Consider the following 22,707-nt stretch of genomic DNA (forward strand, 5'->3'; position numbering starts at 1 on the left):
TTATGTATATAGGGCCATGGGGGTCCCCGGACCCCACTTTGAGAAAGCAAAACCCTGTCAAGCATAACTGAATTGCAATTTTTCCCATACTCACTTAGTGCATAATCAAATATATCAACAGACATTGAAATACCATTAGTAGTGGATATTGTATGGAGGATAGCCTATATGAATTCCAGAATGTTATGCAAGTATTTCTTTAAAGATTGAACTGCAACCAATAGATACACTTTCAGTATAATGGTAGTATACGGGTTGCCGTAGTGGGCACTAGGTGGGGAGAGAGGTCATCACCGGTTCCTGTACACTCTCAGAGTTACAGAGCTGTCCATTTGGACTTCAAGTGATCCCTGGATCTGACATTGAGAACCAGTGTTCTACACCCATCAAAGAACCAGAGCATCCTCAGGAAGGGCAGTCAGCTTAGTATATACTGTAGGCAACTGTAGGCTTCTGTGTTCCACTTCCCACTCCAGGCCAGCTTGGTGTTCAGGTGTAGTGGTACCTCTGTAGGACTTGACCAAGTCTACATCCACAAACCCGTTGCAGACCTGTAAGACCACTGGTGAATGTGATCCCCGGACCCAATCTTGTGAAATAGTCTTAGAGAGTTAGAGCCTCCTCATTCTCAGATGTTCAGATCTCCCAAGGGCAGAAGGACTCCGATCTGAAAATATTTTGTCCAAATCCTCTGACTTCGCACTGTGATATTGAAATAAATGTGTGACAATGAATGAAATAACAGCAAAACAAACAAACTATGCACACTGGTTCTCAGCTCCATTTTTTAAATTGTGGCTTTCAACGTTATCTAATCGATCTTCATCAGGAATTTGACATGGTATAAATTAGACAGGGAGATAGGGTTGCACAATTCTTGTTAAAATGTGAATCATGATTTTCCTCCCAAAGCATTGAGATCATGATGCTCTCACATGATTGTTAAAAAAAAAAAATCTTTGCACTCTTAGATCAGTTTAAAGCCCTGTCTAGACAGACTAGTTATAATTTTTAAGTTTATCACTTTGATATACGTTATGTTACATAACGTATATCAAAATGCTAGACTTAAAAATAACAGTTCATTGTCTCTTGTAACAAAAAATAACTTAAATCTCTTTGCCTCTCTCATTATTTAAAACACACAAAGTAAAAAATAAAATAAAAAGCTACTGAACATAGAGCTAGATAATTATGTGGATCTTGTGATCCACATAGAAACGGAGTGGCTCCAATGTGGATCTTGGTTGGGTTCTCCGACTTCATGTGACCAGTCTGTGACATCATTCATCTGTGACGTCCTTAACATATGACTCCAAATTTGGTCAAAGTTTCTGCACGATCACAGTCCCAATGAATTACAAAATATTTTAAAAAGTATTAAACGTACAAATAAACTTAAAAAGGTTAAATTGTGGAGGTATTTCTGCGGCCTAAAGCCAATGTGCATACAAAGTTTGGCGCTGATTGGTTACACACAAGCACACACACATACACCCTATCATAGATGGTAAGCTTCTTGCAGAGCCCCGCTGTAAAAACAGAATGTAAAGTTATAGATTTAGAATAAATAATGATGAAAATAAACTTAGCAACCAGTTATTTTTGGACAGCCAACTACTGTACACCAGCCACCAGACACTTTGGTAGAGGTTTGAGTAGTTATCTTGCCATGATGTAAGGCCTGTCCACACCAATGCAACTCCTTGCAACTGCCATTTGATAATGCAAAATAAAAATATTCATACATTACATTATACAATGAAACATGTTTCAAAGTCACACTTTTAGCACATAAACAAATGAAAACAAAGCAATTTCTAACAACCCGGTACAGCCTTTGTTTAAAACAAAACAAAAAAATATATATATATATAAAAATATATATATATTATATATTATATATAATAATAATATAAAATAAAAAAATCCTGTTGATACCACTATTTGAAGATCCAGATCTGCGTCTCCAGTCCAGCTTTTCTTCCTCATTCAAGTAGTAAAATCAACAGGAAGTTGTCATTTTTATTTTAAGAATTTTTTATTTTAAGAAAATGTCGTAGCAGGTTTTGAGATCATATACATTGCCAGAATCTGCTTTGTTTGCATGTTTTTCTTTGTTAAAGGTGAGACTTTGACAGCTGTTTCACCGTGCAATGTAAGTCAAGGTAGAGATGGGTAATGATGATCAATTTCTAATCAACAGAGAAACTATTGAAGATATCTCACCAATATTTGGAGTTAAGTCATCGCAAGGTAACTAACTACACAACCCAACCTTGTACCATAGTGTCATTTTGCTTTAAACCTGATGTATAGTTCATGAAAATGAATCTACAAGCTGACAACGCGTCACAATGCAACACATTGTGATTTTATAGATCTGCTATTTCAGACGAGTGGACATTTATGAATCGAGATCGTGATTTATTTCGTGCAGCCCTATTCAGCAGAATTCAGTCTGAGCACATTTCCAGCAGGTCCAGCCTTTGTGCAGAACTGTAATGACACCAGTAACCTCAAAACCAGTTCAACAACATCAAATGTTCACAACTTATGTCCTTGAGTGGGTTGATTTATTTCCACAATTTTTTTGACCAGACTCATAGCTGTAAGGCAGGTTTAAGTCACTTTAATTTGAACTCCAGTGTGTCAAGCAGATCAAGTATCTCCCCAAAGTAACCGTCCTCTTCTCCCAGAATCCTCTCTGTGTGGACCAGCTCCTGGTACTGGCCCCTCAGGGCAACAAGCATGACAGAAAGAGAGCTGTCTGAGCGATACTGAGGCAAACATACTGGAGCCATCGCCAACAATGTCCGCAAAGTCTGCAATAGGACAGGACATACAATTAAACATTAACACTAGAATCCCTCTAGTAGCGGTGCAACACTTAATCGAACTAACAGATTTAATTGATTATGAAAATTATCGATAATTAATCAATCCCTATTTGGGCATGTCATTTTAGGCAAAAAGTTGTAAAGAATTTCAAAAGCTTTCCAAAACAGTTAAAATATGATGATCTTAAGCTGATGAACTAAATCTGCTATTTGCATGACACCGTTGTGACGAAGTATAAAAAAACACATTGGTTAATCAATTAATTGATATAAAAACTTTTTTTTTAAAAACATGCTCCTCGATTATCCAACTAATCAAAATAGTAATAGAATAATCACTAAGAAAATAATCACAGCCCTATTTACCACCCACCTTCTCTCTCCAGTCATGCTCTGTAGACTCCAGCAGCTCTGGCACCAGAGTACACCATCCTCCTTCCAGCAGCTGTGGCTGCAGGGGCACTCTGGAGTACTGACGCAAGCGCTCCTCATGGGACGCGTCCGGTATGGGCTCCATGCCTGGCTGCAGAACCACATCCTGCATGGAGGAGCAAAGGACAGTAGAACAGTTAATTACCAATTGATTTAATCGATTATAAAACTAAATTTGATAATCGAAAATTCAATAAAATAATCGATTAGCCCTATTTTAACATACATAAGCAAAAAGTTTTTAAAAAAAAGACAAAAAGGTCTCTTGTGCCTTATTGCTTCATTTGAATGATGTGAATGCATATTTGGTTGTGTTTGGGGCCTACCCTTTCACTGATCATGTCGTATAGCAGCGTGACAATACGAACACGGAGACCTTCGCCTCCTTCACCTCTGAACAGCTCTGATAGGACCTGCAGCCCCCCATGTGACAGGAAGTGGTTCTGAGCGTGCGGGAAGTGACGTAAGAGGGATGCCACTGCAAACAGAACCTGAGTACAGAGACAGGAGATATTATGTGTGTTGCACAACAGTGTTGCGCAAAAATAGCAAACATAGCCGATCTACAAGCTTGTAGATGTTCTTTTCTTTTTATTAAAATCAATTAATGATTTCTTTCTTTTTTATAATAGATTAAATCAATTAGTTTGATTAACTGTTGCACTCCAACTAATAACAGTTACTTTTTTGATGGTTTGTGCCTACGGGGGTGCGTGCTGTAAACCTTGTCTCTACCTTCTTTTTAACACTATGGGGTCTTGGAGTGGCCAGTAATGTCAGCAACCTCTGGAGGGTACCGTTCTCTACCGCCACCACCTGGACTACTGGGTTACTGCAGGACAAAGGAACAATTGTTATGCAATAATTAATTATTTTCTTAGCGATTATTCTATCGATTACTTTTTTCAATTAATTGAATACTCGTGAAGCATGTTTCTTTTTTAAACTTAACCACTTTAAGACTTTCTAATATTTAAAAATAGCAAAAATAGCAGATCAAGCTACATTTCAAGCTATTTGTTTTGCAAAAATAGCTGATCAAGCACAACATGTTACAATGCGACACCTTGCGAGCAAGCTTGTAGATCAGCATTTTTGCTACTTTTGCGCAACACTTGAAGTAGGTAATTAATCAAAATTAAAAATTAAACATAGAGATACAAGGTTTCTGCCCGACAGCAACAATATATTAGGGTTAAGTGATTGGTGGTTTCTCCTACCTGGACAGAGCAGATCCCAGAACAAACGCAGAACCTTCTTGTAGCTGGTAGTTAGAACTGTTCAGACAATCTAACATGATCTGAAGACCCCCCATGGAGAACAACGTCTGGGCATTATCCACCTAACACACACACACACACACACACACACACACACACACACACACACACACACACACACACACACAGGAAAAGGAGGAAAAATATATAATTAAAAAAAGGCTTTATTAAAAAATGGCCTTCATTGGGGCAAAAAAAGAAAAAGAATATAGAGCTTGTGTGTGTGTGTGTGTGTGTGTGTGTGCGTGCGTGCGTGCGTGCGTGCGTGCGTGCGTGCGTGCGTGCGTGCGTGCGTGCGTGCGTGTGTGTGTGTGTGAAGTGTACCTGATGCACCAGGTATTCTAGTTCCAGCAGGATTTTCAGTTGTCTCTCTGCGGTGATGTTGGTACTGCGGAACTGGGCCAGCAGGCGGCTCAGAATCTGCATTAACACAACGGTCACTTGTCAAAAAAACAACAACAAAAAAACATGGAAATAGAGTTCCCTTCAGCAATTTACAACCATGCTACCTGTAGGCAGACGTGGCAGGTAATCATGATTTACATTTACTTAACCACTTCAGCACCAGCATCCATATATACATGTCATTTCAAACAAGATTTCACTCTTACTCAAGTAATTATTTGGATGACTACTTTTACTTCTACTATTTAAAATTAACAATACTTATACTTGAGAACATTTTTTCCTGACTTTTTGCTGACCTGAGCATCAGTCTCCACAAGCATGTCCAGCTCAGCCATGTCTCTCTTCAACTCCTCCAGAGGCCGGTACTGAGACCTCACTGTGTCCTACAAACACAGAGCATACAGCACTACTTCTCAATGTTGGGTCCATTCTCCATTGTTACAGAACCCCATGGTGGATCTGTATCTCCCAGAGTAAGCCAATGGAACCAAATCGACCGTCCATTTGGTTCCATTTGTGCACACTTAATAATAATAGTACTACATATAGTTTAGATCGCGCTCTTCTAAATACTCAAAGTCGCTTTACAGAAATAAAAAAACGAGTTAAAAGGTTTAAAAACTAGGAACACAAAAGAAAATGTTTAAGAAATAAAAGGTAGAAAAAAGGTGATTAGAATTAGGTAGGGAATGAAAGTCTGAAAAGGTGTTTTTTGAATCAGCACTGAGGAGATTTTTACTGTGTAGACTGGGGCCCCACTCTCGTTCAGTGATGCTCTAGTTTTTTTTCTAGCCCCCCCAGTTTGATATGCATCAGGACACAGACCCCCATTTGATCCTTTTTTTTGTTTTAGTCTCCGGGACTCCAATCTACAATGTAAAATCCTCAGTGTTATACATAAGGTTCCATTTGGTTCAAATGGAAATGTCTAAACAAAATGTGATAGAGCAGGTGTTGCTACCTCATTGTTGTGGTGTTGGGCAGTGTCTGAGCTCTCTGCATGCAGCTCTTCCATCTTCTTTAGGGCTTCTTTCAGCTCAGCAGTGCTGAACGAGGGCTCCAGGCTTTCCACTTTCTGCCTGACACACACACACACACACACACACACACACACACACACACACACACACACACACACACACACACACACACACACACACACACACACACACACACACACACACACACACACACACACACACACACACACACACACACACACTTCTTTTACATCGGGGCCAATACTTTCTTAGCGATTAGTCTAGAGTACTATTCCAATCCATCAAATAATCGAGAAGCGTGTCTTTTTGTTTAAAGAATTGCTTTGATTTTTTATATGTCAAGGCGAATCAAGGCAAATAAAAGTATTTTTCATAATTGACAAAAGTGATTAGTCTGATTAACCACTTATTACCCGATGACCCCAGGCTACAACACTGATGATACGTCCCAGGTGCATCCACGTGATGTTTTTTATTTATAGTTATTCTATTTATAGTGGCTCATAGGAAATAGACTACGTGAGAAGAACCAGGAACAGTCTGACGACCACCGGAGAGACGGTTGACAGTCGTAATGTGCAGGTCTGGTGAGACCTGGTGAGACCTGGTGAGACGAAGGAGGGGCCCGGACAGGAGGCCATCCACAGAGCCTAGTCCCTCCATGTGCCAGAACCTCCCCCGGTCTCGGCAGAGTAGTTCCGGAGAAGCGGACTGAGGGGCCCTGTCTTTCCCTAAGAGGACTGACCGTGGGTAGCTACTGGGACGTAAGTCGGGGGCTTGATCAACCCCGGATGGGTCACCTGGGCTAGGGTGTATGTTGCGAGACCCGAAACACCCGATGACCCGAGGCTACAACACTGATGAGACGTCCCAGTTGCATCCATGTGATGTTTTTTATTTAACAATAAAATACATAAAAACATATTCTGACTACGGTAGGTAGGCAGGGTGACGTACAAAATACACTGGCATTGAAGATCAGCGCACGTTACCACAGGACGCCAACATTACCAGTAAATTGCAGGCGTTTCAATAGAGTGGAAACAGTGTTTTAGCTAATCCTACCTGAGTTTTTCTGCCCAGTATTTCTTCTGCTCCTCTCCCTGCCGCACCTCTCTCTGCCCTGTCTGAAGGTTTAAACGAACATGGGAACCTCTTGGCACCGCCTCCCCTAGATATTCATAACAGACAGGGAGACAAATAGATGTAGAAGTATGATCTTCAATAGCAGTCTATTTGAAGGCGGGGGGGGGGGGGGGGGGGGGCAATTGAACATTTTAGAAAAATGGCCCAAAATAGGGACATCAGGGTTAATGTGGTTAACATACCATTTTTATTTAAACATCAATCATATCAAGCAGTCTACATTTCCCAAAATGTAATGCATTGACCTAATTCAGTCTGAACAGACGCAGGGATAAAACTATTCCCCACATACCAGGAAAATGAATGACCACCCGGGAGGATATCAACACATTGTGAGCTTGTAGATCGGTTATTTTTTGGCTAAGATATTTAATGTAACGTGGAAACAGGAAGGGCAGTAAAAAACGTAGACCAGACCCCTGGGGGACCCCCGCCATTTAGGAGAGAGAACCCATTTGACTGGCTTTTAGTTCATTAATGTTAAAAATATAAATAAATAAAAATACAAAATATCCTTCAAAATTGTTTGAAATATAATGATCCAGAGCTAAAAAGAAAAAAGGTTCAGAAGCACTGACACCATTACCTGGTTTGAGGGTCTGCCACTCGCTGGTAGGTTGGACCACCTTGAGGTCAAGTTCTTCATTTTCTGTTGCGGTTTCATCCTCTCCGCTGTCTCCGCCGCCATCTCCGCCCTCCACCACAGTCAAGGCGGAGTCAGGCTTCACAGGAACACACAGGAAAACATTACACATCCTTTGTACGGGTGCAACAGTTAACCCATTAAAGGTAGGGTAAGTGATTTGCGTTGGTTAAAATAATTGTTAAATAGCTGTATATTCTGATAGTACTCATTGCTATAGAGTGTTTGTTGAGTATTAGGAGTCTCCTTGTCTCTCCACCTCTTTATTAAACAGAAAATGCATTTTCGTTCAGTTTCAGTTTCATTTCCAATTTTATCCAACCAGGACAGAGAACTCAGTCAGGATACAGATTAAACAAGTGAAATTGGAAGTGATGACACCAATAAATGAGCATACAAAATTGGAACTGAAACACTATACAAATTAAGCTTAAAATGGGTACTTTCTCCTGATTGGCTGAGATTTTGACACCTACCAAAAAAAATATTTTCTGTTTATTAAAGAGCTGGAGAGACAGGGAGACATCTGTTACTGAAAAAACACTATATAGCAATGATCACTATCAGAATATAGTATTTTAACCTTTTAACAAAATACTTTTTGTTTTAACCAAAAAATATCACTTACCCTACCTTTAAGACCGGGAAAGCATCTGTGTCATTTTCGATTTTAGCTAAAAAGCATTATTTTATATTTTGGCTATTCAAAAATAGCAGATATACAAGCTCATAGTGCGTCACATACCGCACTACGAGCTTGTAGATCAGATCATCTGCTATTTTTGAAAAATCATGAAAATTTGTACAAATCAATTAAAGCGTTCATTTAAAAAAATGTCAACTCAAATCCTTGCTTCTAGGCTCGTGGTGTCTGGAACAAAATATTTTGAGATGGGGGTCGGTGGCCAAAATTTTGGGGGTCCTTGACATGAAAAAGTTTGAGCACCACTGATATAGTAACATACGTACAAACTGCATTGGTAGAATCGGAAGGTATTTTAGCACTTCACCCAATTTCAACCAGATCTTCATATAATTGGTCCTCATAAAAATGGGTTACCAAATAGTTATAATGGGACAGACCCATTATTTGGGAACCACTAGATTAGTGTAGTGCTAATGCACTGAATGAGTCTCACCTTTTGGCTGACGGTGGTAGACAGCAGGTGACAACAAAGCAGCATAATCATAAAGGCACTTATCAACCCATCAAACGATCCTCTACTTCTATTAGAACTGGCTCTCATCGTTGTAGTGACTGGATTCACTGAAACATTGAAATTACATTCGCATAATATAAAAACTATATTTAAGGCAAGGCAATGTAACACTGGGTAATGTTAAACTTCTTTCTCATTTCACACCCTGTTCAGCAGGTTCAATAATATAATATATAGAAATATTCTCACTCACCTGTTTCAGCGACCTTCAACGTTAAATAAAGTGTAAGTGCCACTACTATAATAATAAAAATAACAGCAAAGTCTTCTTTTTTCTCTTCTCAAACAGATGATGAGACATTAGAGCTGTAAGTGTTCTATTTATTAAACAGACGCATAGAAACCAAACAGACGTGGAGACAGTAGAAACGCTTCCGCACACACAACGTCATTTTAGTGTAATTTAACACAGCCAATCACCTCCGTTGTTCTAGCTGTGTTCCGTCAGCAACGATAAGGTGGCAACAATAAGACTTCCGGTGGACGATCTCTTCAGAATAAGAGTACCCTCTATAGCAAAAAGGAGCCATTGAAAAACGGTTAATTTGCACATTAAAACTATAAATTAAGCATTTAAACGACATATTATGTTTCTATACAACACATATTATGTTTCTGTGTAACAAAAAGGGATTTAAAACATTAATCATTTATATAAATGGATAAATGCTGTTCAAAGGAATGCATAGCCTATACAAATTGGACACTGGAGAGGAGACGGCTCCGCGAGGCAACACTTTGGACATACGCACGCGTTCAGGGAGACCTCCTCTACAATACCACACTCTCCGCTAAGCCAGGCGGGGCTCAAACAAAAAATGGCGGGCCGTCCAGTGAGGTCAGAGGTCAGAAAAGTGGCAAAAAGTGCCGCTTTCAGACAATAGTGGGCGCTGCACAGGAGACGGCTCCGCGAGGCAACACTTTGGACATACGCACACGTTCAGGGAGACCTCCTCTACAATACCACACTCTCGGATAAGCCCGAGAGGTGTAAAAAAAAGTGTGGCGGACCGTCCAGTGAGGTCAGAGGTCAGAAAAGTGGCAAAAAGTGCCGCTTTCAGACAATAGTGGGCGCTGCACAGGAGACGGCTCCGCGAGGCAACACTTTGAACATACGCACGCGTTCAGGGAGACCTCCTCTACAATACCACACTCTCGGATAAGCCCGAGAGGTGTAAAAAAAAGTGTGGCGGACCGTCCAGTGAGGTCAGAGGTCAGAAAAGTGGCAAAAAGTGCCGCTTTCAGACAATAGTGGGCGCTGCACAGGAGACGGCTCCGCGAGGCAACACTTAATGCAATACTTAACCAACCTCTTCGATTTTAGATTGAGAGTGAAAAATCACACCTGTGTGAAGGTAGCGGCGCCTTTGATACATTTTGTCATCAATAAGTGTTTATAATGTGTTTATAGCCACGTGTCACGTGAAGCTTGACCAATCACTTTGTTGACGTGTCTGACCAATCAGAACGTTGACGCAAAAGCCAGGTATAGAGGGCTACGCGCCGCTAAAAATGATATTAAGGAGTTTCAAACTCTAAACTTATTGCATTCATCTAGTGACAAAAATACAGATCTATTGGGTATTGAACATAATTGAGCGGTGTAGCCGCTCCTATAAGTGGGGTTGGGAATTCGTCTTTCCCTGTACTGTGATTGGCTGACTCTATTCACACCCTTTTCACCGTACCGTGATTGGCTGACTCTATTCAGACCCTTTGCTTTGATTGGCTAGCGAGACGCATGATGAAATAATAACCTATAAATATCACCACGCACTTCAAAAAAATCGTTTTTTTGTAGTGAGCTTCCATCACTGTGATGACCACTGTTGTTTCTGAATAACACCGCTCACTTCACACTGGGTGTGATTTTATTAAATATACAATTGACAAAAATAAACAATAGACCAATTATTTGTTTACTAACATTTAGACTGGACGCACAGGTGATTGTTTCACGCAATCAATTTCCAACCTGTTGTTTCGGGGTGCGCTGGTTTCAGCACACCCCAACCCCCTCTTGTGTGTTGGCTAGTGAGGCGCGTCCTAGCGAGAGCTGATAGAATGGGTTTCATTGCGCGCATACTGGTTGCACGCATACTGGTTCTCATCAGTGTGACGTCGTCTGTTAAGGGGTCTATTGTATTATTGACAACTGATGCTAGGGAAGAAATTCATTTATTTTCAATAACCCTTATTGAACTTGATGGTGTGGTTCTCTGACTCGTTGGCAGTGATTTACACTCTGTCCGAAGTCAGCTGACATTGTCAGATAAAGATTGAAATTAGCTGTTACAAATTAGAATGCAAATCAATTCAAAACATCAAACAAAAAGCAAAATATCAGTACAGAAAAACACAGCTCTGCAACAACACGGCATGTCAGCGTAACTTCAGCATGTCATTCTCATTTAACTCTTCCAACAGCTAGAATGTGTAATAAAGGTGGCTTTTGAGGGCGGGCAGTTTTGAGGTGGGGGCCTCTTTGACGTGGTTGGGAGTGCATTCCTTAAACAGTGACAACAAATGTTTTATCACGTCAGGCTTGGTCCTTGGTCCTGTGAATTTCCAGTTGGTTGGCTGGCATTCACCAGACCTGAGTGAGTGGGCAGGGACAGAAGTCAGGGGCTTTGTCGTTGAGGGGCTTGTAGGTGTTGAGGAGGATTCCGTTACAAGACTCACTTTAATCAACTTATTCTGAGCTATTAGTCATACTTTTTAGAAAGTGGTGTTAGAGGGGGGACATTAATTTCATTTCAGTATTCATTTACCTCCTATATATAACCCTTATTGTTCTTGATGGTGGGGTTCTCTGAATAGTTCAAGATTAGTTAGGCCACAAAACCACGAATGAACGAATGAATGGCATGTGGAAAATAACACTGAATTTGTCACAGAGTGAGCCTAACTAGTAGCTTTGTGTCCGTTCTGTGGTTGTTGAGGCAGGTCGTGGATGATGTCACCAGGGCCACTCTGTGTGGAGTGGGGTACCATGAGATCTTTGCACCTGTGTTGGGTGGAGTTAAGGGTCTCTCGGCTAAAACTGTGCCACATTCACCATAATTCTCATGGGATCCTTATCCATAAAGAAACAGATTACATGAGAAAGTAGCCTTAAATATCTTTGTACAATGTAAACAGAGACACTTGTGTCCTTGGGCTTGGCAGTTATTCACACATTGCCAGAAGTCAGCTGACATTGCCAGATAAAGATTGAAATGTTGACCTGTTACAAATTAGGTCCTGCAGATCAATTCAAAACATCAAACAAAAAGCAAGATAGCAGTGCAGAGAAATGTTATACTGGATACTAAATCCATTTTATCTCTTGCAACATCTAATAGAAATTGTAATGAGGGGCTTTTGAGGGCAGTTCTGAAGGATGGGGGCCTCTTTGATGTGGTTAGGGAGTGCATTCCACAAACAGCAACAGAAAATGTCTCATCACCTCTGGTTTGGTCCTTGGAATTTCCAGTTGGTTGGCTGGCATTCACCGCACCTGAGTGAGTGGGCATAGGGACATGCTGGAGGAGTATGTGGGATAGGTAGGGGGAGCTAGGTTATTGAGGGCTTTGTAGGGGTAGTATTCTGACTTTGATTCTTTGCTTGGCCCGGAAGGAAGCCAATTGAAGGTCTTGAATGACTGTTTTGATGTGATGTCAGAGTTCCGAAAAAAGTCGAGCTGTTTCTTGTGAGCTGATTCTTCTCCTCCTTAGTTTGTGGTCTGGAAACAGATGAACAAGAGAAAGGCTATATGTAATAATCCAATAGACCATAGTTTATTAGTCCATAAGAATTTAATCTAACACATTTTACAAGAAAATGGTGAGAGCGTGAAAGATGTTTAGTGGCACTGAATATTGGAGTCCACATGTAGGTTTGAGTAGCCTACATTTCCTTTATGAGATCACTCTTACGTATATCAGTTATGGATCTTACCTGGTCAATCCAGTCAATGTATTCAGAGACACGTGCGAAGCCATTGGGCCTCTTGGGGACATTGCAGCGTGTGGGCGCAAAGCTGGTGACACCATGGACGATGTAGGTGCCACTCATCTCACAGTTCAGAGGGCCGCCAGAATCTCCCTACATGTAGGTTTGTAGGCAGACAGAAAGAGAAAGTTTGTTTATTCACAAGGGTCCAATGACTGAATAAGTAACCACATGTGATTATAAACATTAGAAGACTTTTAACTTTTATTATTTTATATATTCTTCTGCATCCCAGTGTCAGTCACAGATTAAATTTGCAGCCATACAGTAAACTACTCGTTCTTAAATGTGCGTGTGTAAAAATGGACCCTTACATGCTCATGTTAATTAGTGTTTGGATCCAATTTGACATTTTCCTAGTTAAATTGACACTGATGATTTTAGTATGAATGCTGTATCACTCTGCAAATAAATAAACCAAATGACTGCAGGATGAATGAAAATGTAAAAAGCCTGCTAAGGCATAAATCATATGATATAGTTTACTTATACTTCCTTATGTAAGTACACTCACATAACAGGCAGCCTGAGCGCCGTTACCCCCTGCACAGATCATGGTGGTCTTCACAATCTGTCCCCACCAGTCAGGTCTGGAGCAGGTCTGATGGTCAATGAGGGGAAGGTAGGCTTGCATCAGTCGGCGGCTTGCTTCAGCATTACTAGCTGTGAAAGGAAAAGGGGTATTACACAGAAAATAGACAAAGGGTTCAAATGTTACTCAAACTAATCGATTTAATCGAATCATGTATTTTAATAAAATAAGATTTCAATAAAAAACGTTTTTCCCCCTGTATCCAACTCACGGTGTGTGACCCCCCAACCGGTGATGTAGCAGGGGGTGTTGTCAGGCAGAATCTGTCCAGCAGGAGGCAGTGCAGCAGGCTGAACCCACTGGTTCAGGATCATGTCAGAGTCAAAGTCGACCAGGGCAATGTCATTTCTAAAAATAAGTTAAGTACATGCAGTGTAGCAGGTGTTTAGTTGAATGTGATAAAGACAACACACTACTGGCTGCCAGTTGGACTATTTCAGCCTGATTTATACTTAAAATGTAAGCATATAAACAAAGCTTTACTTTGATTTCTAACAATCTGAACCCATTCTTTCATTTCAATCCTTTCTTTAGATGTTTCTTGTCTATTATAAGTTGGAAATAAAACAATACATGGTCAAAATGCAACAAATAGACTGTGACACCTTACATAACCCCTCTGACCAGTACATACCGTCAGTGAAAACATTTACTTTGAACATTTCCTTCTAGTGTAGATGTGGCATATCGTAGCTGTTGCTTAGAAACCTTGTATCTCCATATTGTTTTTTTGTAAATGAATGCCCTACTTTGTAATATAGTGTCACACACACACAAAAAAAAAACATCTACAAGCTCACAGCACGTCGCCAAGCTTACAAGAGTGTTCTGAGCTTGCAGATCTGCTATTTTAGCAATAGTTTCTTTGTAAGTGAAAGTGGTTAAAGGGAGATTTTTTTTATTTTTGTCGCATTCCTAAGCCAATAATTTGATGATAATAATAAAGATGCTAATGTAGGAGATAGGAGACACAAAGGAGACTCCTTGTGTCTCCTACCGGAGAGACCGGCGGTCATCAAATTATTGGCTTAGGGGAAGAAAAAATGTATTCAATGCATGAATTCAATGCTTCATGGGGTGTGTAATTGATAGGAAATAAGTAATCTTTTGGGTGAACGACTCCTTTTAGTCTATCTGTGGGTTTTATAAATATTGAACCTTTGACAAGTATTAACAAGAGAAGAGCATGTGATTAATAATTACATTGAATCCATTGGAACACATGTTCTTTTTTCCCTTTTCTGAAAAGTAACAGTTTGGAACATAGGCCTACAAGGTTTCCACCCAACAGCAACAATGTGCAAGGCCACTGAGATCACCTTGTGATTATTACTCAGAATGTTCCCGTAGAAGATCAACATTTCTTCGTAGCAAAAAAGAAAAAAATTGGCTAAAACAATGACGGTCCACCCACCCATTGGACACATCCCCATTCCACCTGGGATGGATGTGCACTTCACGGACGTTCACCACCTGCTCTCTGCCACTGTCGCTGTGGAGATCGTGCTCACCAGCAACCGCACGAAGCTTATTCCAGGGCCTGCCGTGTGTTGTTGCAAAAGAAAGAGAGAGACATTGTTAACATCAAACCATGTTTTTTTCACTTTTTTCCTTCAAAAAAAGTGGCCATTGTACAGTATTATGGCAATCAGGTAGTTCAAATGATTAAATACTCCAGTCGGTGCCTGACATGAATGTTTAAACTGCCAACAGATTGAAGATGCACAAAGCATGTGTTCATGTTTAAGTCAAACTTTTCCAGAATGTTTGCAGATCTAACTCAAATTCAGGCCAACAGTGTGTGTGTATGTAGGTTGGTAGTTAAATATACAATTTCCCAACGTTGCGTCTGGGGACCACCAGGGGTCCAAATTGTGTCTGTAACTCTGAGGGTGTACACAAATGGAACCAAATGGACCCTTACACGTCCATTTTGTTCCATTTGTAAACTATTAGTTAAATTGACACGGAGGACTTTAGCCTATAGTATATATTGGGGTCCCAGAGATGTAAAATAAAATTGTATCAAATGGGGGTCTGTGGTCTAATGCATTTGATATGCAAACTGGGCCCTGGGGGTCCTTGAAATGAAAAAGGTTGAGACATACCGGTCGACACAGTGGGCCGCAGTCATGGCCCAGCTCTCGTTGATCAGGGTTGCTCCACAGAAGTGGCGGTATCTGCCCTGTAACAGAGCCTGAAGAGAGATCTGACACAAACACAACAAGGTGTCGGGCACAACCATACACAAGTGTTGTATGACAGTGGTTTCTCAAACATTTTCATGTCACCCCTTGACATGAAATATATGTATCCATGGCTACATATATTCCATGGCTTAATAGCTGTATCAGCTATTAAGCCATGGACCCCCCATCTAAAAATATGTTGTGCCAGGGATACTAGCCGATCTACAAGCTCACGGTGTAAACTTTATAGAATTAGAATAGTGTGTGTGTGTGTGTGTGTGTGTGTGTGTGTGTGTGTGTGTGTGCGTGCGTGCGTGCGTGCGTGCGTGCGTGCGTGCGTGTTAATCAGTGTGTACAAATGGAGCCAAACTGCTAAATGTTACCTGCCAAGGCCATGCGTTGGGTTGGGCCTCCTCCCCCCCTACAACTCTCTCTGCAACAATGTCTTCCAGATACTGGGGGACAACCCGGACACCGTCAGGCCCAAGCTCTGAGAACAAGACACGGGGGAGAGAAAAAGTGTTCCAGTTGTTATTATTTAACCCCTTAAACACTATATATTACATTGACCGGGGTCCCCCAGAGGTCTGTAAATGACCCCCTCCCCTTTTCCCTCTATATGAAAGCGCTTCACCTATTTTCACTGCAAGCCTATTATGACATGCCCTTTCATGAGGTTGAATGATTGTGTGTGTGTGTGTGTGTGTGTGTGTGTGTGTGTGTGTGTGTGTGTGTGTGTGTGTGTGTGTGTGTGTGTGTACTGTACTGTACTGTACTGTACTGTATATCATACAATTAATATGTACATTTTCTTACATCCTACTATCAAATAAGAAACCATACTTATGAGTAGAATTGTATTACTCTCAAACTCACCTTTTGCCCCAGTTGGCCCCACATGCTTTACCTCAGAGGCTGGCACAGAGGCACCGCATAGAGCAAACACCAGTGCTAGGATGGTAGTCAGGCTAGCAGCATTCATGCGTACGGACATTCTGAGACCTCAAATCTCAGTCGCTCACAGAGATCTGGTGAAATACAGATGTAATGACCCATTAAGACATGAGGCCGATTCTACAAATGTCTTCTAAACAGTTTTCTGAAAAACCTATGTTGCTGTATCAGTGGTTCTCAAACCTTTTCATGTCAAGGACCCCCCAAACTTATTATGTATTTGGCCGCCAACCCCCATCTCAAAATATTTTGTACCAGGAACCACCAGGAGCAAAGATTTGAGTTAAATATGTTTGCTTTTAAAAAACATTCAAAGATGTTCAAAAATAGCAGATCTCCAAGCTCATAGCGTGGCACAAAGTGTCGCGCTATGAGCTTGTACATCTGCTATTTTTGAATAGCCAACCAATGTGCTATATATATAGTTAAAATCTAAAATGACACAGATGCTTTCCCGGTTTTAATGGGTTAAATCAGTGATTCTCAAGCTTTTAGAGTTCACAGTCCTTTTGTCATTTGTAGCAGGGCTAGAGAGCATGACGCACTACAGATAAAATAATCGAAAACAGTATGTGGGCGCCAGTGTGCAGGTGGTTATTAATGCTTTTATCTGTACGTCTAAACTCCTAATGTAACATTGTAACCCATGAATGGAATGTTCAGAAATGTGTCTCTTTAATACTGTGAGAAGAAATGCCCATGGCCTACCAATAATCGGCACAATTCAACCCTTTGAGAGTATTAACTGGGTTTCTTTAAAAGAATGTATGTTGAACATGCTGCATGTTGCAATGTCACACAAAGGTTTTTTACACTTTCCATCAAAATGTGCTGATGGCCTGCAAAGCCAAAGTGCAGTAACTACATTTTGGGGACACATTGACTTATTTATTTGTCTCAAAGGTCAAACCAGCCCTCATGATTTTGGGGGATAAAGAATTACCTAATGAACAGATTATTTATTAGGGTAATATCACTTATATACGATAACCTATTTGGAACACAAGCCATTTCCCCCCCCAGTTTGTTTCTTTGTGTAGTTACTTGTTAGCCAACTGCACTTTGGCTTTGTGGGGCAGAATACATCACAACACATCAGGCAACATACAGTCATGAAAGACATCTGCTGTTGACTGAAGACACAACAGTCCTACACAGTAGCCTGTCAAATAATATGCAGCCCAAAGAGGATTGTTTGTCAAACTCTAAAGAACTGACTGACACCCCGTACAGGTATTATAGTGGAACTGACTGAGTGAATAATAGTGCACATGGACAAGTTCAAAGGCTGAGGAGCAGTGGTTGGGGAAAAAAAGTTCTACATTTTTTTTACTTGGAATGTAGAAATACTCTGTTCTGGAATTAAAAATGTACTTGAGTAAAACTACAAAAGTATTGGTATCAAAATGTACTTAAAGTACCAAAAGTAGAAAGTACTCATTATGCAGAATGTCCCATTTCACAAGTTTTCAAATGTATACAAATCTTTTGAAAATAGCAGATCTACAATCTCACAATACGTTGTGAGCTTGTAGATTGGCTATTTTGAAATGGCTCGAAATGCATGGGGTTAATGTATGTTTTGTAATCATATTCAAAATCTACAAAGTAACTAGTAACTAAAGTTTTCATATAATTGTGGAGTAAAGCAGGCCTACAATATTTGCCTCTGAGGAGTAGTGGAGTAAAAGTATTTTAAGGCAGGTTGCATTGAACGTCAAAACTTCTGTAGTTGTTCAACTACATCATCAAAGTAGGTCTACACATAGCCCTGAAACACAAGTTACAAGTTGTGCCATGACTGTCATGATATGACAGTCATGGTGCAACTTGTACCTGGTTTTGTCGCTTTCTCCATTTACAACCCGTACATCTACATAAACGTTCAAATTTCATATATAAAGAGTTGACCCCACGGCCATGGATGTAACAAGTTGAAACGCTTAAATCTAAGTACCCGTATCTTCGGTATTGTTCAATAAAAAAGCATTTAAATTCGATTGGTGGCCATTTTCTTAACATTTTGTTCTATGCTTTCCACTACATGACCCTATTGGTTGGAAGGTGTACTGCACTCTGATTCATCATAACTATGAGAAAATGGCCACCAATCGGATTAAAATACCTTTTATTTAACAATACGGAAGATACGGGGTACTTACACCCAAGCATTTAAACTTTTTACATGGCCTTAGAGCCAGTACTTTATATTTGAAATTTGAACGTTTATGTATGGCGGGAGAAAGTGCCAAAACCAGGTACAAGTTGCGCCATGACGCTTGTGACAGACGAGCGTCATGTGAACCATGGTTAGTCTACACAGTAGTACATTGAAGGTCCTGAATGCAAATAGACCTTTCAAGTTTCAACATCGATCCTTTTGAATTACCTTTCAATAAAGTGCTCAATCAATCAAAAGAACAACCAGCATAGCATACAGGCTAATTAATGAAAACCAGCAGAGCTTAAAGCAGACCGAAATAGGCCTATACTTCAATATATATATACACACATCAACATTATAACTTATGACTATTAATAGCACATAAACAACCCAAATCAATAGTAAAAAATCAACATGAAGTGTCTATTTTATTTTATTTTTTACTTTGAAAACTGTTTCACCTGCAATTTGAGTCACACTCACAGAGTAGAGACTATTTTGGAATATCAATTTCTAATCCACGGAGCAACTTTTGAAGACATCTCACTATTTGGAGTCAGGCACATTATGGCAAGGTAGCCTATAAGGCAGGTATAGGCAATCATAATAGGTAACAGCATAATAATATAGGCTAATATTCACATTAAAATAGGCAACAATCTTAATGATGTCACACCACAAAAAAGTGGCAGCTATATTTTTGGGGTTTTCCATTATGAAATAATTAGTTTATAGGCTTAGAAATCTAATGGCTATATAGCTTAATAAAATATGAACAGGTAGATTTATAGCCCACCTGGCTCTGAATTTCTTCCAAGATCGACGCACTTCAGAAAGTCTCTTTTGGCAACGCTCTCTTCAGTCTACCAAGTTCCTGAGATGGAAATACTGAATGATGGAGGGCAGTGCAAAGACATTAGAGCGCAGATATAACCTACTCACCACACCCACATATCCCTGCTGATCCCACCCTGATGTCACACCAGTGGTTGAAAAAGTACTCACATTTTTTACTTGAGTAAAAGTATCAATACTGCAATGTAGAAATACTATGTTACAAGTAAAAGTCCGGAATTCAAAAGTATTGGTATCGAAATACACTGAAAAGTAAAAGTACTCATTAGGCAGAATGTCCCATTTCACAAATTTAGAATGTATAAAAACATATTTACCCCCGAAACTATCTGTGGGGTGGGCCGGGCTCTCCGAAAGTCAATCACAATCTCATTGGCCTTGGTGACATTGAGCTGTTGCTGGTTCAGCCGACTCCAGCCCGCAAAGTCCTCGATCAGTTTCCTGTACTCCCCCTCCTCCCCCCCCTTGATACACCGGACGATGGCAGTGTCGTCGGAGAACTTCTGCAGGTGGCACATCTCCAAGCAGTGTCTTAAATCTGTTGTGTACAGGGTGAAGAGAAGGGGGACCAGCACAGTCCCTGAGGAACTCCTGTGTTGCAGATCACGGTGTCAGATGTACAGTCCCTCAACCCGACATATTGTGGTCTGTCAGTGAGGTAGTCCATGATCCAGGACACAAGGTGTGGGTCAACATACTTTGTCTTGTAGTAGGGGGCTATGGTGTTTAAAGCGCTTGCGAAGTCCAATGATAATATCCTCACAGCACTTCTTGGACAGTGGGGGACATGGGAGGGGGGACATCGAATTGGGGACTTGATGGGGGGCGGGAGGGACAGGAGGCGGGACAAACCCGGAGTCAAAGCGATTGAAGAAGATGCTAAATTAATTTGCCCTCTCTCTGCTCCCCTCCACTGCACCACCATTTTCAGGCCTGTGATGGTCTTCTTCATGCCTTTCCACACCCTCATGTTGTGCTCACATGAAACACATGAAGAAACATGTATTCTGACTGTGTTCAATTGTTTAGACCAATTAAGTCACATTAGATAATAGTCTAGTCACAGGCGGAAGGTGTTATCATGTATAAAATGATCAGCTATGTTAAAAAGTTGTCAAAATGTCCCATGTTAGTCCGGGCCCTTAGGGATATTTTTGCACTAATCAGTCTAAAAGCACCAAATTGGCCGAGATGTAGCCCAGGGCATGGTCTATGATTTAGCTTGGGCACCTGAGCCAGTGACCTTCGGGGTCGCGATATGGTGGTCAAATCCAATATGGCTACCCTACCACCTGAAAACTGTTTTGGCTATGATTTAGTTTTTTTAGGCTTTTTTACGCCTTTATTTTAGAGTGGGACAGGGAAAGTAGGCTGACGGGAAATGGGGAGAGAGATGGGGGGGTGACACCCAGCAAAGGTCGCGGGGAACGGGAGTCGAACCTGCGACATGCTGCCAGGCTAGCATTGCAGTCTAGGGTGCCTGGACCGTCACGCTACGGCCCAGGCCTTTGGCTATAACTTTTGAACCAAATGAGCTACAAATAAAAACCTGGTGTCTATTTCATATACACATGTTGGAATACTTGTCCTTAACCTTTTACGCTTTTGGGAAACTTGACGTGCCTTTTTATCTTTTGAGCATTAGAAAAACATTGTAATGCTCAGATTTATGATTAAATCTATCGCGAGCAGCGCTCTAATTAGCTTACCAGAATTCCCAACACACACACACACACACACACACACACACACACACACACAGTCACTGTTGTGCCGCTAAAGTCCATGATTGACCCATTGGCTTAACTGATTGGCTGAGCTTTGCATCACGTTTGTGCCGCATCGCCATTTTAGTAATGCATAGGTCTTGACTCTTACAGGTCTGTAGCTCAGAGTGTACAAATGGACAAATGTTCCATTTGTACACTCAAGAGTTAAATAAGGATTTTACACTGGGATCCCACTATAATTCTCAACCTTTTGAATTTCAAGGACCCCCAGTTGGCTACAGACCTCATTTGCTACTATTTTCTTTTATCTCTGGGACCCAAATCGTAAAATCCTCAGTGTAGATTTAACTCTGAGTGTACAAATGGAACAAATAGACCCGTAAGGGTCCAATTGGACCCCTGGTGGTCCCTGGACCCGACGTTGAGAATCAACACAGAAACCTCAAGGCCTGCCGAGTCAGTGACTGGAAAGAAGTTTGGATTTGGTGCCCTTTAGTTTTTGAGCAAATGCTTCTCATACATTTGGAGGCGGCTGTATAAAAGGCCATAGTATTAATTAGTCACATTATATACTATTCCAATTATGAAATCTATGAAGATTCACTATGTGCCCTTGTCAAATTCTATGTGCATAAAGTATATTTTGACCATTAATATGTTTGGCCACTAGATGGCACTCTAAGACCATATAATGGGCCAAGTGCACGTTAAAGGAGCACTTCATCCATTTTTAACCTTGTCTTCATATAATTGGTCCTCACTCCTCACTAATGCTCATTGCTCATTATAAAATGGCACATTTCTGTCTACTTGGTCTGTGTCTCAGAGGAGGGCTGTGGACAATTCAGGAACCTGCCTACCAGTGATATCATCAGTAGGCAGGTTTGGTCATTTCAAAAAAGTGACAAACTTTTTTGTTTTATTGATGCAAGAATAATTCTATTTCAGCAGAGAAAGACAGATACTATTAGTAGCTCGGAATCCCCATCGAATCGATGACACCCTATTTTAGACAACTCACAACATGTCACGATGTGACACGTTGTGAGCTTGTAGAGATATTTTTGAAAAAGTTTGACACATTTTGAAATCATTTTGTACTTTTACTTTGGTACTTTAAGTGCATTTTGATGCCAGAACTTTTGTACTTTGAACTAAGTCAAATTTTGAATACAGGCCTTTTACTTACTTGTAACAGAGTATTTTGTTATTGTGGTATTGCTATTTCTACTTAAGTAAAACAAATCTGAGTAGCCTACT

At 40.6% G+C, this 22,707-nt stretch overlaps 2 protein-coding genes across 2 annotated transcripts; both read right to left on the reverse strand.

Annotated features, from left to right (window-relative positions):
- Nucleotides 1–923: 923 nt before the first annotated feature.
- On the reverse strand, nt 924–9,337 carry sil1 (SIL1 nucleotide exchange factor). Its single transcript, XM_084086021.1, has 12 exons — nt 9,164–9,337; nt 8,890–9,017; nt 7,694–7,829; nt 7,027–7,132; nt 5,922–6,039; nt 5,257–5,343; nt 4,877–4,972; nt 4,493–4,614; nt 4,008–4,104; nt 3,599–3,763; nt 3,214–3,378; nt 924–2,825 (listed from the first exon to the last, which is right to left on the reverse strand). Exons 2-12 carry the CDS (start codon nt 8,995–8,997, stop codon nt 2,628–2,630), a joined length of 1,398 nt encoding a protein of 465 aa, XP_083942147.1. The 5' UTR covers nt 8,998–9,017; nt 9,164–9,337; the 3' UTR covers nt 924–2,627.
- Nucleotides 9,338–11,874: 2,537 nt separating this feature from the next.
- LOC311033946 (elastase-1-like) lies at nt 11,875–16,726 on the reverse strand (the record flags this gene model as incomplete). The annotated part of the gene is made up of 8 exons (XM_084041681.1): nt 11,875–11,943; nt 12,910–13,056; nt 13,478–13,626; nt 13,767–13,903; nt 14,970–15,095; nt 15,664–15,764; nt 16,128–16,234; nt 16,621–16,726. 8 exons carry the CDS (start codon nt 16,724–16,726, stop codon nt 11,875–11,877), a joined length of 942 nt encoding a protein of 313 aa, XP_083897807.1.
- Nucleotides 16,727–22,707: the final 5,981 nt, after the last annotated feature.

The sequence above is a fragment of the Gymnoscopelus microlampas genome (assembly GCF_963454915.1).
Source record: "Gymnoscopelus microlampas genome assembly, chromosome: 18".
Lineage (NCBI taxonomy): Eukaryota > Metazoa > Chordata > Actinopteri > Myctophiformes > Myctophidae > Gymnoscopelus > Gymnoscopelus microlampas.